Here is a 13,652-nt window from a genome sequence, read left to right as displayed (position 1 = left end):
TTCCGCTCACATGACCGGGATCATGATACCTCCACGAGTCGCATAGCTGCAATTGGTACAAGTTCCTTGGGCTATCGAGACAGATATGGGACATAAAAGGACCCCGTTGTTCAAGGTTTTGGTTGCAGGTAAATCTACTACCCATCGACAATAGGACACCACCATCTCCCATTGCTGCCACCTTCGACCATGACTCCCACCACGTCCCTTTCTTTCGATAGCAGCAGCCTTTCGGCTTTCGCTGCTTTTGCCGCCGTCTTGGCCTTGGTAGTCAAGCTTCTCAAGAAAGCCGTCTCTGCCCAGAAGAGTGCGGCCGGGCGAAACTCTTTCACGACCACGACGCGAGCATTACCGGCCTCTTGGTATAGCTCACAAGAGATCTATGAACTTGAGAGACGAGCCATCTTCTCCAAGAAATGGATTTTGGTGACGCATAAGCTCCGGTTCCCGGAAAGCGGATCGTGGATCCGATATGAAGAGGCTGGCTTCCAGTTCTTTCTCGTCAAGAACAAGGATGGCAAGATCAACGGATTCCACAACATTTGTCGACACAGGGCGTTTCCCATTGTAACCAAGGAACAAGGCCAATCAAGTGTCCTCTCGTGCAAATATCACGGCTGGTCGTATGGCTTGAACGGTCAGCTCGCCAAGGCACCCGGATATCTCGACATGAAGGGATTCGACAAGACTAATAATGGTCTCTTTCCCATTCATGTCTATGAGGATGCGAAGGGATTCATCTGGGTTAACCTGGACGCCTCCAAGAAACCCGAAGCCTGGTCTCAGGATTTTCACAAGATTGACCAGATGTCGCGGCATGAATCCTTCAACTTTGAGGACTATCACTTTGACCATACCTGGGAGATGAGTGGTGACTACAACTGGAAGACTTTGGCCGACAATTACAACGAATGCTACCATTGCAAGACAGCGCATCCTGATGCTGGGTCAGTTGCTGATCTCTCAGCCTACAAGGTCGACCCCAAAGGTGGAAACATTGAGCATTTTGCCAATACCACGGCGAAACAGGAAGAGGAAGGCCTGAAAATCGTCAGCAACTATTACTTCCCGAACGCGTGTATGACTGTATCGTAAGTATTGAGTGTCTATTCTAGTGATGCCGCTAATCAGTGTAGACCGCACTTCTTCTACATGATGAGATGTGTTCCAACGTCGGCTAATCACTGTTCGATGGAATACGAAGTATATCGACACAAGAACGCCAGTGACGAAGACTTCACGAAAATCGACGAGATGTTCAAGAGGATTCTGAGCGAAGATAAGTGGCTATGCAACAACGCTCAAAAGAACCTCAACGCTGGCGTGTTCATCAACGGAGAGATGCATCCCAAGATGGAGCAGGGTCCTCTTTACTTCCAAAGCCAAGTGAGGAAGTTCTTAAACCAGCACCATAGACTTGAGGAAGCGGCCAAGAAGGAGATTCGGCCTGCCCAGCAGGTCTTGAGTGGTGATAAGAGTGTGACTGAGGTGGATATGGGGTTTTGTTCTGGGGTGGCTTGTAGTAAAGACAAGGGAGCATTGGAGTGGTGAGGTTAGTGAAGCCAAGAGGGACGTCTACAGTGTCTAGACATACTCAGCTAGTTGAACAACAGCGCAATGTATTCCAAACATAGGTACTCGGAGCTTTGTGGGTGTGGCTTGCCTTCAAATCCCATCTCCCGACAGTCAAATGGACATGTCGAACCGCTCGAGAGTGCGTCTGGAGTCCGCAGTGACACTTCCTGAATGCAAATATTCCACCCTCGACGCATCGGTCGCGTGGCCCAATGGCAAGGCGTCTGACTACGAATCAGAAGATTCTGGGTTCGATCCCCAGCGTGATCAAGTTCTTTTTTGTGCGTCGCTAGGTTACGATGGGTCTTGCGACTACGACCAACCATGGATACCCGTAAGTTACTTGTGATGAAATGTCTACACAATGATCACGACCAAAGGCAACGTTCTTTTTGAAGTGAGAGTAGAGTTTGCTATAACGGCGCGCACGTGTTCACGGGAACCTTAATGCGGTTATGCTTCAAGCTTAAATGGATCTCCTTCCCGTTCCTCTTTATCTTATCAGCGACCAAACGGCTTCAGTTTCCAGCCATGATTGGGACCTTGGTCTCACGAGGCGCCATCTAGGAGATCACTTTCCAGGCAACGTTCTCAATTATCAGGCTCGGCAACTGTCCGGCATCCTACTCTACCCCATGCAGTCAGATTGAGGCCTCCCTGTAACGTGCGCACACCAGGCACACTCGAAACACGCAGGCGATGGGCCGAGCGAGGTTGAAGACCTAATAGGTTGCACATTAAAACTGCTGATTAACGTCGTCTCAAATCATATCTTAGAAAGAAAGCTTTTAGATCCACCACTAGTCCTCTTATTGGGTAGCCAAGATTGTGGCTGCTTGAGGCGATGGTCTCACAGCCTGATTCTTGTGCAACCGTATCGAGGACCTGTCGGTTGAAAACCCCGCATCACTTTCTTTAGCTAGAGTCGTCTGTGGCATTCCTCCTCTCCCCATGCAAAGACAGAAACCCTTGTGCCGATCATGAAGCCCAAATGGCTCCAAGCATTGCGACCCAGACGCAGCAGCAGATCACCATCTCCAGCGAGTGAGACGCGCCAGGAGACGCCGCCTCGTCCAGCGCTGTCTCAGTCCGGGCCGTCAGTAAGCACCCCTTCATCAATCACTGTAGAACCTCAAGCTCCGCCGGCTGTTCCGGCTCCGGAGACTCCAATCCGAACGCGACTTTGGAATGGCGCCTACGACAAGGTGAAAGAAGATGAGCCAAGATTAGTTGAAGCCTACGAGAAGATCCTCTCAGCTCAGCTTGGTGACGACAATCCTGCTCCACTGGAGGGGGGCACCGCCAACGTGATCAAGCAAGATGCGGATACTAGGCAAGACCAGATGAAGCAACTTGTCGACAAAGGGTTGGGAAAGACCGAGAGAGAGGCCAAGGTGAAAGAGAAGATCAAAAAAGGAATGCAACCCATCAAGAACATCAAGGACTTTGTGGCGTTGGCGGCAAAGACTGAGCCGACTGCTGCGGTCGCATGGGTGGGCATCACAACATGCATGGAGGTGAGTGGCATTTTGCCTATATGAGAAAAGCCAGCTAACTCTAACAGATCATCACAAACCCAGTCACCGAGCCAGGTATCAACCGTGACGGCATCAAGCACGTGCTTGAGACGGTTCAATGGTATTGGGAGTTGGCAGACCTTCTCGATGCCGATGGTGCCGACGAATCCACCATCAAACTGCAAGAATTGCTCGAAAAGCACATCGTCAGCCTTTACAAGAAACTCCTTATGTATCAGATGCAAAGCGTATGCTTGTATAACAAGCACTGGGCTGCCGTTCTCGTCAGGGACCTGGTCAAGATCGATGACTGGCAGGAAAAGATCGACTCAATCAAGAAGGCCGAGGAGGCCATTCGTGAAAAGATCAAACAAAAAAACTCCGAAGTTCTCAAATCACGACTTGCCTGTATTGACGACAAGCTGGGGCATCTACGTCTGGATGTTCAAGCCGTCACATCGGCTGTGGGGGGAGTCGAGTCAGCTGTCAACGAGCAGACACGAGGCCTATTGAAAATGCACCACGATGACCAGGACAATGAGTGCCTCAGGGACTTGTGCATCATCAATCCGAAGACGCATAAGCAAAGACTGGAAAAGACCAAGGGTGGCCTCCTCGAGGATTCATACCGATGGATCCTTGACCACGATGACTTCCGTGAGTTTCGCGACCTTCCAGACCGTCGATTACTTTGGATCAAGGGCGACCCTGGCAAAGGCAAAACGATGCTTCTCTGCGGCATCATTGAAGAGTTGGAGAAGGAGTCCGATCAGCCTTTGTCGTACTTTTTCTGCCAGGCAACCCAAGACCACCTTCGAAGTGCCATCTCGGTGCTCCGTGGTCTCGTGTGGCTTTTTTGCAAGAAGCACCCAGAACTCATGCCTTGTGTCCGAGAAGCATATGATATGGAAGGAAAGAAGTGCTTCGGTGATTTTTTCAGCCTGAAAGTCATCTTGGAATGTATGCTTCAGAAGCCATGCCTGCAAAACGCAATCCTGATCGTCGATGCCCTGGATGAGTGCTCTTACCAAAGAGAGGACGTGGAGAGAGAAGAGCTCATTGGCTTAATCATTGAACTCTCGGAATCATTCAGCGCAAAGTGGATAGTGTCGAGTCGCAATTGGCCTGTCATTGAGGGGCAATTCCGTCCTGCTGACAAGATCGCGGTTTCTCTCGAGTTGAACAAGGACGCCATATCCAAGGCCGTGGAGACCTTTGTCCGATACAAGACTGACGAGCTGGCACGCATCAAGCCGCTCGATGAACAAACCAAAGAGGATGTTCTACGAAGGCTTCTCGTCGGCGCTAACGACACATTTCTATGGGTGGCCCTGGTGTGCAAAGAGCTGGCTCGTCCGGTCGTCAAACCATGGGAGACATTGGCCAAGCTCGATCATATCCATACTGGCCTCGACGACCTGTACAAGCGCATGCTCGAGCAGATCATCACTTCAGACTACTCCGAGCTCTACCGACAGATCCTTGCTGTCGTCTGTGTTGCCTATCGGCCCCTGTCGCTGGATGAGCTGCGAACTTTTGTGCCTGAACTCCAAGCCTACGGTTCAGAGGCTTTGAGCGATTTCATTGCGGAGTGTGGTTCATTCCTTGTCATTCAAAACGATTTCATCCATTTTGTTCATCAGTCGGCTAGGGATTTCCTTGTTGGCAGTGGAAAGGACACGGTTTTCCCTTCTGGCATTCGAAAGCAGCACAGCCTCCTACTCGGCCGATCACTAGGCGCTCTGGAAGCCCTCGGGCGCGATATGTATGGATTAAAATCTCCAGGAGTTGTCGTCGAGGACATCACACCGCCGGATCCCGACCCACTGTCCCCCCTCAAGTATGCTACTCTCTACTGGATCGACCACCTAGGACAGTTTTCTGGCTGTAGACAAACTTGTGACGACGAAGCTGTCTACAGATTTTTGAGAAAGAAATACCTGTATTGGCTCGAAGCCCTCAGTCTGCAACACTGGGTGGAACAGGGGCTGGAAAAGACTCTGAGACTCAAATCCTTGATTGTGAGTAGAAAGTGATGCAACACTTATAGGTTATAACTAACATTTGGGCAGCGCGACAGCAAGGTTGAAGGCCTCTACTCTCTGGTGGAAGATGCTTGGCGTTTTGTCTCCTCACACTTTGAGATGATCATGGAGGCACCACTCCAGCTCTATGTCTCAGCACTCGTGTTTAGCCCCACTAGAAGCCTGATGAGACAGCTATTCAGCCATGAAGAGCCAAGTTGGCTGGCGATAAAGCTCAGGCAGGAATCATGTTGGAGTAGTTGCGTTCTGAGACTTCATAGGCCTTCGGACTTTTTCCACCTGGAAAATGTGGCCATCTCTCCAGACGGCAAGCTTCTTGCACGATTGGAGTCTGACACTGTTCAGATTTTCAATCTTGGCTGGACCCGTTACACCCATTCAGTCAAGCTTGATGCATGGGCCACGAGGGTCAAGTTTGCGCCAGATGGGGAACGTCTCGCGGTGGGTTCTGAGAGAGGAGTAATTGAGCTCCTTGATGCCAAGTTAGGACAACCTATTCGAGAATTCAGAGGTCATGAGGATGATGTCAACGCTCTCGCCTTTTCCCCTGATGGAAATCTACTTGCATCAGCCTCGTTGGAGGAAATGATATTATGGGACCCAAACACAAGCCGCCGCCTTCTAACACTCGACTGTGGTGGGCCGGTGTGCTCGATCTCGTTTTCTGCAGACAGCCAGCAGTTAGCGTCAGGCGCATTCCAAGAAATAGCAGTCTGGGATGCCAGCACTGGCGACTGTATTTGGCGCATCCGAGCTCACGGCGACAGTGTCACTTCCGTCGCCTTTATTTCGGGAAACGTGATGGTCTCGGGCTCACTCGATGGCATGGCCAAGATCTGGGATCTGGACGCGAGAACGTGCACAAAAGAACTACTGACCTTTGCCGTTCTCCCATCGGTTGTCTCTCTTCAAGACGGCAGTCGCTTCGCTCATTTCTTGGGGCCCCTCGACTCCCAACTCAATGTTTGTAATGAACGGGGAGAATGCCTTCAAATCATCAAAGTCGACAGTGATAGCGAGAAACTGGAGTTCCTGCCAGGCCCTCGGTTGCTAGCCACGACTTCCCTACAAGGCCTCAAACTCTGGGACTTGGAATCAAATCCACCAGAAGACATTCTTCAAGAGAGCAACGAAGGCTTTAAAGAACTAGTATTGTCAGATGATGGCAAGTATCTAGCTTCAAGTTCAGAACGCAACACAGTCAGGCTTTGGAATATTTCTACCGGCGCTTTTGAGCAAACACTTGAGGATCTTCCAGCGGATACGTACACCGTCAAATTTCTCGCTTTCTCAGATGATGGCCAATGTTTGATATCACTGTGTGATAACAGATACAATCGCTCGGTGCTTGTCTGGGATGTGAGAAGCGGGAAGTACCTGGGCAAATATCAACATTATTTGCCAGCGTCGCTGTCCCCAGATGGCCAACGCCTGGCATTGACTTCAACCGGCAAGGTCTTCACAATATGGGACCTATCGACCAGCACTTGCATTCAGAAACTCGAAACCGATGCTGTGGGATGCCCATACCTGGTCGGCGTCAGCCGCCTGGTCTTGGTGGCCAAAAACACCGTTGAGGTCTGGGATATTGCTCAGTCGCGATGTATAGCCCACCTGGAGTCTTCAAAAAACTGGCTTGAAAGCATCAAGGGCATTTTATTGTCGAACGATTCCAATCTACTTGTGTTGTGGAGCCGCGAGGTCGGCGAGGTCTGGAATCTAGTCACTAAGAATATGCTTCATGGCTTTTTGAGTCATGGCTTTTTGAGTCGGGCACAACCACTCAAAATTACCCCGGACAAGGAATTCATGGTAGGCTTCAGTGGCGTTGGCAAAACCCTTGACATCATGAAACTACAAACGGGAATCGTCCTATGTCGTATTCAACTTCCAGGTAGAATGGGCCCAAGCCCTTGGCGATTTGATTCTGACGATCAGTTTCGACTCCACACGGAGTGGGGAGTCATTGATCTGGCCGACAGCTTTCGTGGTCTTGATGCTGAAATTGAGGTTTCTTGGTACGAGCCTCGCCGCAGCCCCAGATATTTTGGCTATGGCTTGAGTGGCGAAGGTGCTTGGATCCTTCACGGCAGCAAGCGGATCCTCTGGATCCCCTCCCAATATCGCGCCAAGGTGGTAGTCGCTGGCCCGACGGTCGCCGTCGAAGACGAGTTGGGACAAGTTTCACTAATTCAGTTTGTGGAAGATGGACGGAGCGAGGAGTGGGAGTAGCAATATTAACAGGAACGACATTCTGTACTATTTGAGATTCGGGACATTACTTTCCCACGGAGAATCTCACTTACAGTGACTCTATTCCACGAGAAGCACTCCGTAATGAAGCCTTGAAGCGCAGACTGGCCTTGTGTCAGATGACAGAATGTATTCTACCCACCTAGAAGTGGTCTACACCTATCGCCTTGAGCCGCGTCTTCTCATACGCCTTTGTTGCCCTCCAATTGCTAACAAACATGACAAGAACAAACAAGAAGATAAACCCAGCCGCTATCAAAGGAACAATAAGAGAAAACACCGTAAGCCCATAACTCGTATCCTGAAACGCCTTGTTGCCCTCCAACCTCTCGACGCTCAGCCCAACCTGCATGGCTGACAACGCAACCACGACGTAACCGAGAATACCGGCCAGCACGGAAAAGTTGTCGCGGAGAAGGTCACCGTAGACGCTGTGGGATGCCACTCTGGAGTAGCCGCGGAATAGGAATCCTTTTCGGAAGCTGTAGATCTTGTTGAGTCGGCTGAGACGTAGCTCACCGTACCAGTATCGAGGGTTCACGCGGTCGTAGCGGTGGTTCTCTAGGAATTGGGCTGCCAATGCCTTCCAGCCCTCCCAGCTGATGGCGTCTGGCAACAGACCACATTCTTTGGCGATCCGAAAGTCGCTGCGGTAAGCGATCAAGGCTGTGTAGGAGAACAAAAATCCCCGGGCGCAAGCATCGAGATTTCCACGGTACGCGTCGATGTGCTGAGCATCCGCCGTGATGCCGATGTGGGCTTTCCAAAAGTCTGGGTCCAGGAGATAAGGAGGGAGGGGCTTCAAAAAGATGCGGTTCCTCCACCAGACCATGTGAAGCGCGACATCTTCGCAAATGACAATGTCGCGAGAGAGAAGCCGTTGATGATGGAGTGGTCGAGGTGGCATCGGCCGACCACAGATCCAGAGGAGATCATGGATGTCGTTTAGTCGCTTCACGAGCAGCTCTCTCTCCAAAAACTCAGTGTCGGATTGTGGGATGACGATGTCATCTTGGACGCGACTGGTGGCCGGCAGCAGGCTAGTCTCGCTCCGCTTGATGTGCTTCTCATGATAGTCTGGCTCAAGAACCTGCACTGTAAATGGAGGAGATGATAGATCCATGATAGAATTAAACTTTAATCAAGGTGTGGGTGGGAGTAAAGAAACGTAAAGATCAAAGCCAGTGGGCACAACAAATCCCTCCAGAAAACCGCCTCCTTAGAAGGGAAAAAGTGCGAAATTATCAGCCCAACGATCGAGCAAGGATCGGGGGCACGAGCTGGCCAGGCTTCCAAGACAATTGGGGGCGAAAACACAGCTATTGGACACTTGGGTCATACGACTCCATTTAATCTCACCACAGGGGGAAAATCATTTGCGAGGGGCGCCACCCGCTAATGACGGGACTACCCTTTTGTGTCTTGAGGCCCGCTTCCTCGTAAGGCCGAGTTCCCGTGGCTGAAACGATTAAAAAGCAAACCCTAGGCGGTCTCTGAGCCAACATCAAAAGACGTTCACGTCCCTTTCAAGGAGGGGAGAGCTGATAATCACGTCGAGGAGCTCAGTATCAACATGTCGCTTCGTCGGTCGACAACTCGAGCCAGAGCCCAGGCCAGCGGTGATGCTGCTGGTCCAAGGCAAAAGAGGGGGCTTGCGGATGTTCAGCAGGGGATCAAGCAACTCCACCCCGAACCAGGCTCCGACAAGGAGACAGATATTGAGTATGTGTCACTTCAGTCCTATGAGCCCCTCACTCACGCGTCTTCAGCATCGTCTTTGTTCCCGGTCTTGGCGCCCATCCAATAGACAGCTGGAGGTCTGGAACGACGAAATTTAACTGGGCTGTTGACAAAGAGGGAGTTATCAAGGATTTTCCCAATGCACGCGTTTTGCTCTACATGTACGAATCCGCTTGGATGGGCGGATTCAAGGTGAAGCAATTTCTTAGCAATCTTGCGTCTACTCTGCTGGATGGGTTGGACGGGATAAGAAATGTTGGTATCTGCAAATACCGCAAGCGACATGTGCTAACCAAGCCAATTAGGATTCCAAAAAGTCAAACCCGATTGTCTTTATCGGACATAGCATGGGAGGTCTGGTCATTGCCAAGGTTTGCCTATCATTCTTCCACGAGTATCACGGCAGGAACTAACTGGTGGCAGGCCATTTGTATCGCAGAGTCCCGCAAAAATGTCTACCCTCACTTGTTTGAGGATATCACTGGCTGTGCCGTCTTCGGTACCCCGTTCAAAGGTGCCCAAGCTGCCTCCATGGCCGTCATGCTCTCGTACATCGGCGAGAAGATGGACAAAGCCGAGCCATCAAAGCTCCTTGAGCTGATGAGACCTGATGATGAGGGGCTGAATGAGCTGAGGCGTGACTTTGTGAGAGCCGTGGGAGAGTTACATCCCAAGATTGCCCTGTTTGGCTTCTGGGAAGAGCACAAGACCCAGTTCTCCGATCTTGGTCCAGTGCCGGATTTTATCAAGCGTCTCGGGATTCCTCTACCTAAGAACCTTGCAGAGTTTGTCACCAGAGACTCAGCAATCCTGGATTGTATGGACTCTATGGGTTTGGCAGCCAACCATCGAGACTTGGTCAAGTTTGAGAGCTCCAAGGACCTTCGCTATGCCTTGGTCCGAAGTCCCCTCAAGAGGTTAATCAATGGAGCCGCTTTGGTGGTCAAGAACCGTCGCAAGTCTACAAGACCCATCGATTGGGATCTCTTCAACAAGGCCATGGATGCTCTTGATGGGGCACGAGTATGGAAAAAGCGGGATGAGATTGACAAGAAAACTACGCCCTCGTCATGGATACCCGATGAGCCGGAATACGTCGGTTGGCTTTCCAAAGATGGTGGTGCTCTGATCCCTCAGCCTCAGGGGGCCGAACCTCTTAAACAAGGAGAATGCCTCTGGATCCGTGGCCCAGATGGGAGAGGCAAGACCAGTGCCACGTTGGCAGCACTCAAGGGCATCGACCACATGATCCAGACAGGGGCAGACAAGCCCTCAGTCCCCATTCTCCTCGCATACTTCTTGTGCGACAGTACTCCTGATTACGGCACAGCTGAGGAACTTGTCAAGTCACTTGTGTGGCAGCTCATTAGAAGGGATGAGTACCTCGCTTCACACGCCGAGTTTCTGGTAGGCAAGACGGATAAAGTCAAGCACAAGGTCCAGCCGCTGTTGACAGTCGAGAACCTTTGGCAAGTGCTTCAGGACATTCTGGCCGATAAGACCTTGTCTGACACAAGCATCTATCTTGTCATCAACAACCTTGAAGCGCTCCCGGACTCGGGCTCTACAAGCACACTCCTGAGCTTGCTCAACGCCGAGGTCGAGAACATGGCTGGGCGACATGCGAAAGTTAGGTGGATGATCACCAGCGGAGAGTCATATCGCATTAGACAGGCACTCAAAGGTGAGTCCCTGAGGCTGATCGACCTAGAGGATGAAAAGTACAGCGACCAGGTTCAGTTGGAGTTGAGAAATCATGCCGCCGAGAAGGTCTCTGCCTTGGTCAGGGAAAAGAACTACAGCAAGGCTCTTGCCTACTTTGTCAGCAGCTTAATCGGCAAACGGGCCCAAAACACGCAGTGGATCGATATTACATGTGTCCACCTCCAGGAGCTTCCTCACAAGACCGATCTCCAAGTCCGTCTCCAGTTGGAAGTTGTGCCTCAGGAACTCGACGCGCTTCTCAATTTTGCGTGGCAGCAGGTTTTTGATGTCAACCGCGCCAGGGTTGCCGAGATCAAGGAGATGCTGAGAGTCTTGGTCCTCACTCAAGAGGACCCGACGGAGCAAGAGCTCGCTCTTCTTGCGGGTTTGGACTCTTCCGCGGAACAGGCAGAACTTCACGATTTGGTATCCAAGTGCAAGCCGTTGCTAAGCATCAAGCCGACTGCCAGGTCCGAGACTACGGTTTGCTTCATTGACGCAGTTGTCAAGAGGCACCTCTTGGAGAATGCTCGCAGGATGCTTGGGCTATCAGAAGAGGACATCAAGCTGCAGCACGGCATGCTTGGCCTTCGAGCATTCGGTCATGTCATGAAGGCTCTTAAAGATCTCGGCACTACTGAGCCAGGTGAGGGTGATAACGAGGGACAAAATGACCAATTCTCCGACGACGAGTCCGATGGTGAAGATGATCAAGATGGCGATGACGATGGCGATAGCGAGGAAGAAGAAGAGGAAGAAGATGAAGACTCTGAAGCACCCAAGATCAAAGACAAAGCTCATGCTTACGCCGTGAAATATTGGCTCCATCATGCTAGCCAAGCCACTACCGACATTGCCGATGACTTGAGTCGAGAAGCAGAATTCTGGAAGAAGGACTCAGTCATCCGTCGCCGTTGGCTTACAGAGCATCACCGACTTACCGACTCTTTCAAGAACTGGGAACGTGTTGAGTTGACTGGTCTTCATGTGGCTTCTGCCATTGGGTTCAGAGGGTTAGTTGCAGCTCTATTGAAGAATGGATATGACGACGAGAAGAACATGAGAGACTCGTTGTGTTATACGCCTGTGAGTTCTCCTGCCCACTGAGGGCTGCAAACATAATGAGTCTATGGCTAACGTGAAAACTATCTAGCTTCATTTTGCCGCCGCATTCGGACAGACAGATATCATTGAAGAGCTCCTAAACAAGGGCGCGGCAATTGATGACGGTAAAGAAGACGACCACCAGACTCCCCTGCATCAAGCTGCAGCCAAAGGGAATGTAAAAGCTATGGTCATGCTACTGCAAAGGGGAGCAGACCCGAATGCCAGCTGCGATACTTTTGGCAGAGTCATTAACGCCGCTGTTGACTCTGGAAACTGTGAAGCCGTCAAGGTCTTGGTTGAGAAGGATGTTTCTCTTGAGGGAGAAGACAGCGAGGAAGAAGAGGAGGAGGAGGATGAGGCTGAGGGGGAGAGCAAGCAGCCAGGAGATGAAGCCGACGACAACGAGGACGAGGATGACGAAAATGAGGACGACGACGACGATGATGATGAAGACGATGACGAAGAGGAGGATGAAGACGAAGACGACGAAGAAGAGTTTATTCGCTCTCCACTGGCCCTGGCAGCTCTCCGCTCAGACTTGACAATGTTCGAGTTCCTCATCAAAAACTACTCGGAGAAACTTCCACCCAAAGAATTCAACAAGGCTCTCATCAAGGCCGCAGAGAGTGGTCGTCTCGAAGCCTTCAACCATCTCTTTGACTCATACGAGCACCCCCAAGAGACGTTGCAGGAGGCACTGGAAGGGGCGGCATACGAGGAAAAGTGGGATATTGTGGCAATCTTGCTCGAGAAGCGTCCTGGTCTCAACTGTGATCAGCCCTTCTTGAACGCTGCCGAGGGCGATGATGGGGATCAAGCAATTCGGTCGATAGAGGCCATGTGGGAGTACACTAACGGATCCATCTCTGCCGAGCAGTTGGATAAGTCTTTGTATCAAGCCACCGATTTTCAAAACGAAAAGACGGTTCAGCTGCTTCTTAGGTTTGGAGCAAGCCCTGATGCTACCAGCGAAGAGTAAGTCATCCCACGTACTCTGTTCTTGCTAACCACTAATGTTCGTGTTAGATACGGTAATGCCTTGACAGCAGCAGCGTACGACGGCACCAAAGATATCGTCAACATGCTCCTCGACGCAAAGGCCGACATCAACTCTCCGAACGGATGGGCTCTACAGACTGCTGCTGCTGAGGGTCACATGGAGATTGTCGAGCTGCTTCTCAAGCGTGGAGCTGACGTCAACGCATTGACCACCAACGACAACATGAGCTCGGGAACTGCTCTGCAAGCAGCCGTTGAAGCTGGAAATGGGGATATTGTTGCGCTTCTTCTCGAGCATGGCGCTGATCCCAACCTTGGAGGAGGCTCCCTGACTTGCCCCATCATCGCAGCGGCAAACAACGGAGAAAAAGAGATCCTCCAACGTCTCATCAACGCCAAGGCTGATGTAAACCGCTTGGGGGGAGAGTATAATTCGACGCCCCTGACCTACGCAGCCATGTATCTCCCCCAAGAATCTCTGCGGTCCATTCTTGACGCTGGTGCTGACATCAACTTTGCTGACCAAGACGGCGATACTCCGCTCATTCTGGCCGCAAGGTCGCCGGATGCCGAGTCTGTGCAGCTCTTGCTCGACCGTGGCGCTGACGTGTTGCTGAGGAATAACAGCAACAACAACGCGTTGGATGTCGCTGTGGGGACTGGGGACATTGATTGCATTACGACCGTTGCCAATCACGTTTCTGCGATTATG

General features: G+C 51.3%; 2 protein-coding genes across 2 annotated transcripts; one reads left to right on the top strand and one right to left on the bottom strand.

The window, feature by feature from the left end:
- Window positions 1–189: 189 nt before the first annotated feature.
- NECHADRAFT_51619 (uncharacterized protein) lies at window positions 190–1,551 on the top strand (the record flags this gene model as incomplete). The annotated part of the gene is made up of 2 exons (XM_003043148.1): window positions 190–1,091; window positions 1,137–1,551. The coding sequence occupies 2 exons, from the start codon at window positions 190–192 to the stop codon at window positions 1,549–1,551; spliced, it is 1,317 nt and encodes a 438-aa protein (XP_003043194.1).
- Window positions 1,552–7,532: 5,981 nt separating this feature from the next.
- Window positions 7,533–8,513, bottom strand: NECHADRAFT_86348 (uncharacterized protein; the record flags this gene model as incomplete). The annotated part of the gene is made up of 1 exon (XM_003043056.1): window positions 7,533–8,513. The coding sequence occupies one exon, from the start codon at window positions 8,511–8,513 to the stop codon at window positions 7,533–7,535; it is 981 nt and encodes a 326-aa protein (XP_003043102.1).
- Window positions 8,514–13,652: the final 5,139 nt, after the last annotated feature.

Source organism: Fusarium vanettenii (assembly GCF_000151355.1).
Source record: "Fusarium vanettenii 77-13-4 chromosome 11 genomic scaffold NECHAsca_30_chr11_1_0, whole genome shotgun sequence".
Taxonomy (NCBI): Eukaryota; Fungi; Ascomycota; class Sordariomycetes; order Hypocreales; family Nectriaceae; genus Fusarium; species Fusarium vanettenii.
Note: the sequence above shows the minus strand (reverse complement) of the source record. Positions and strands in the feature narration are given on the sequence as shown.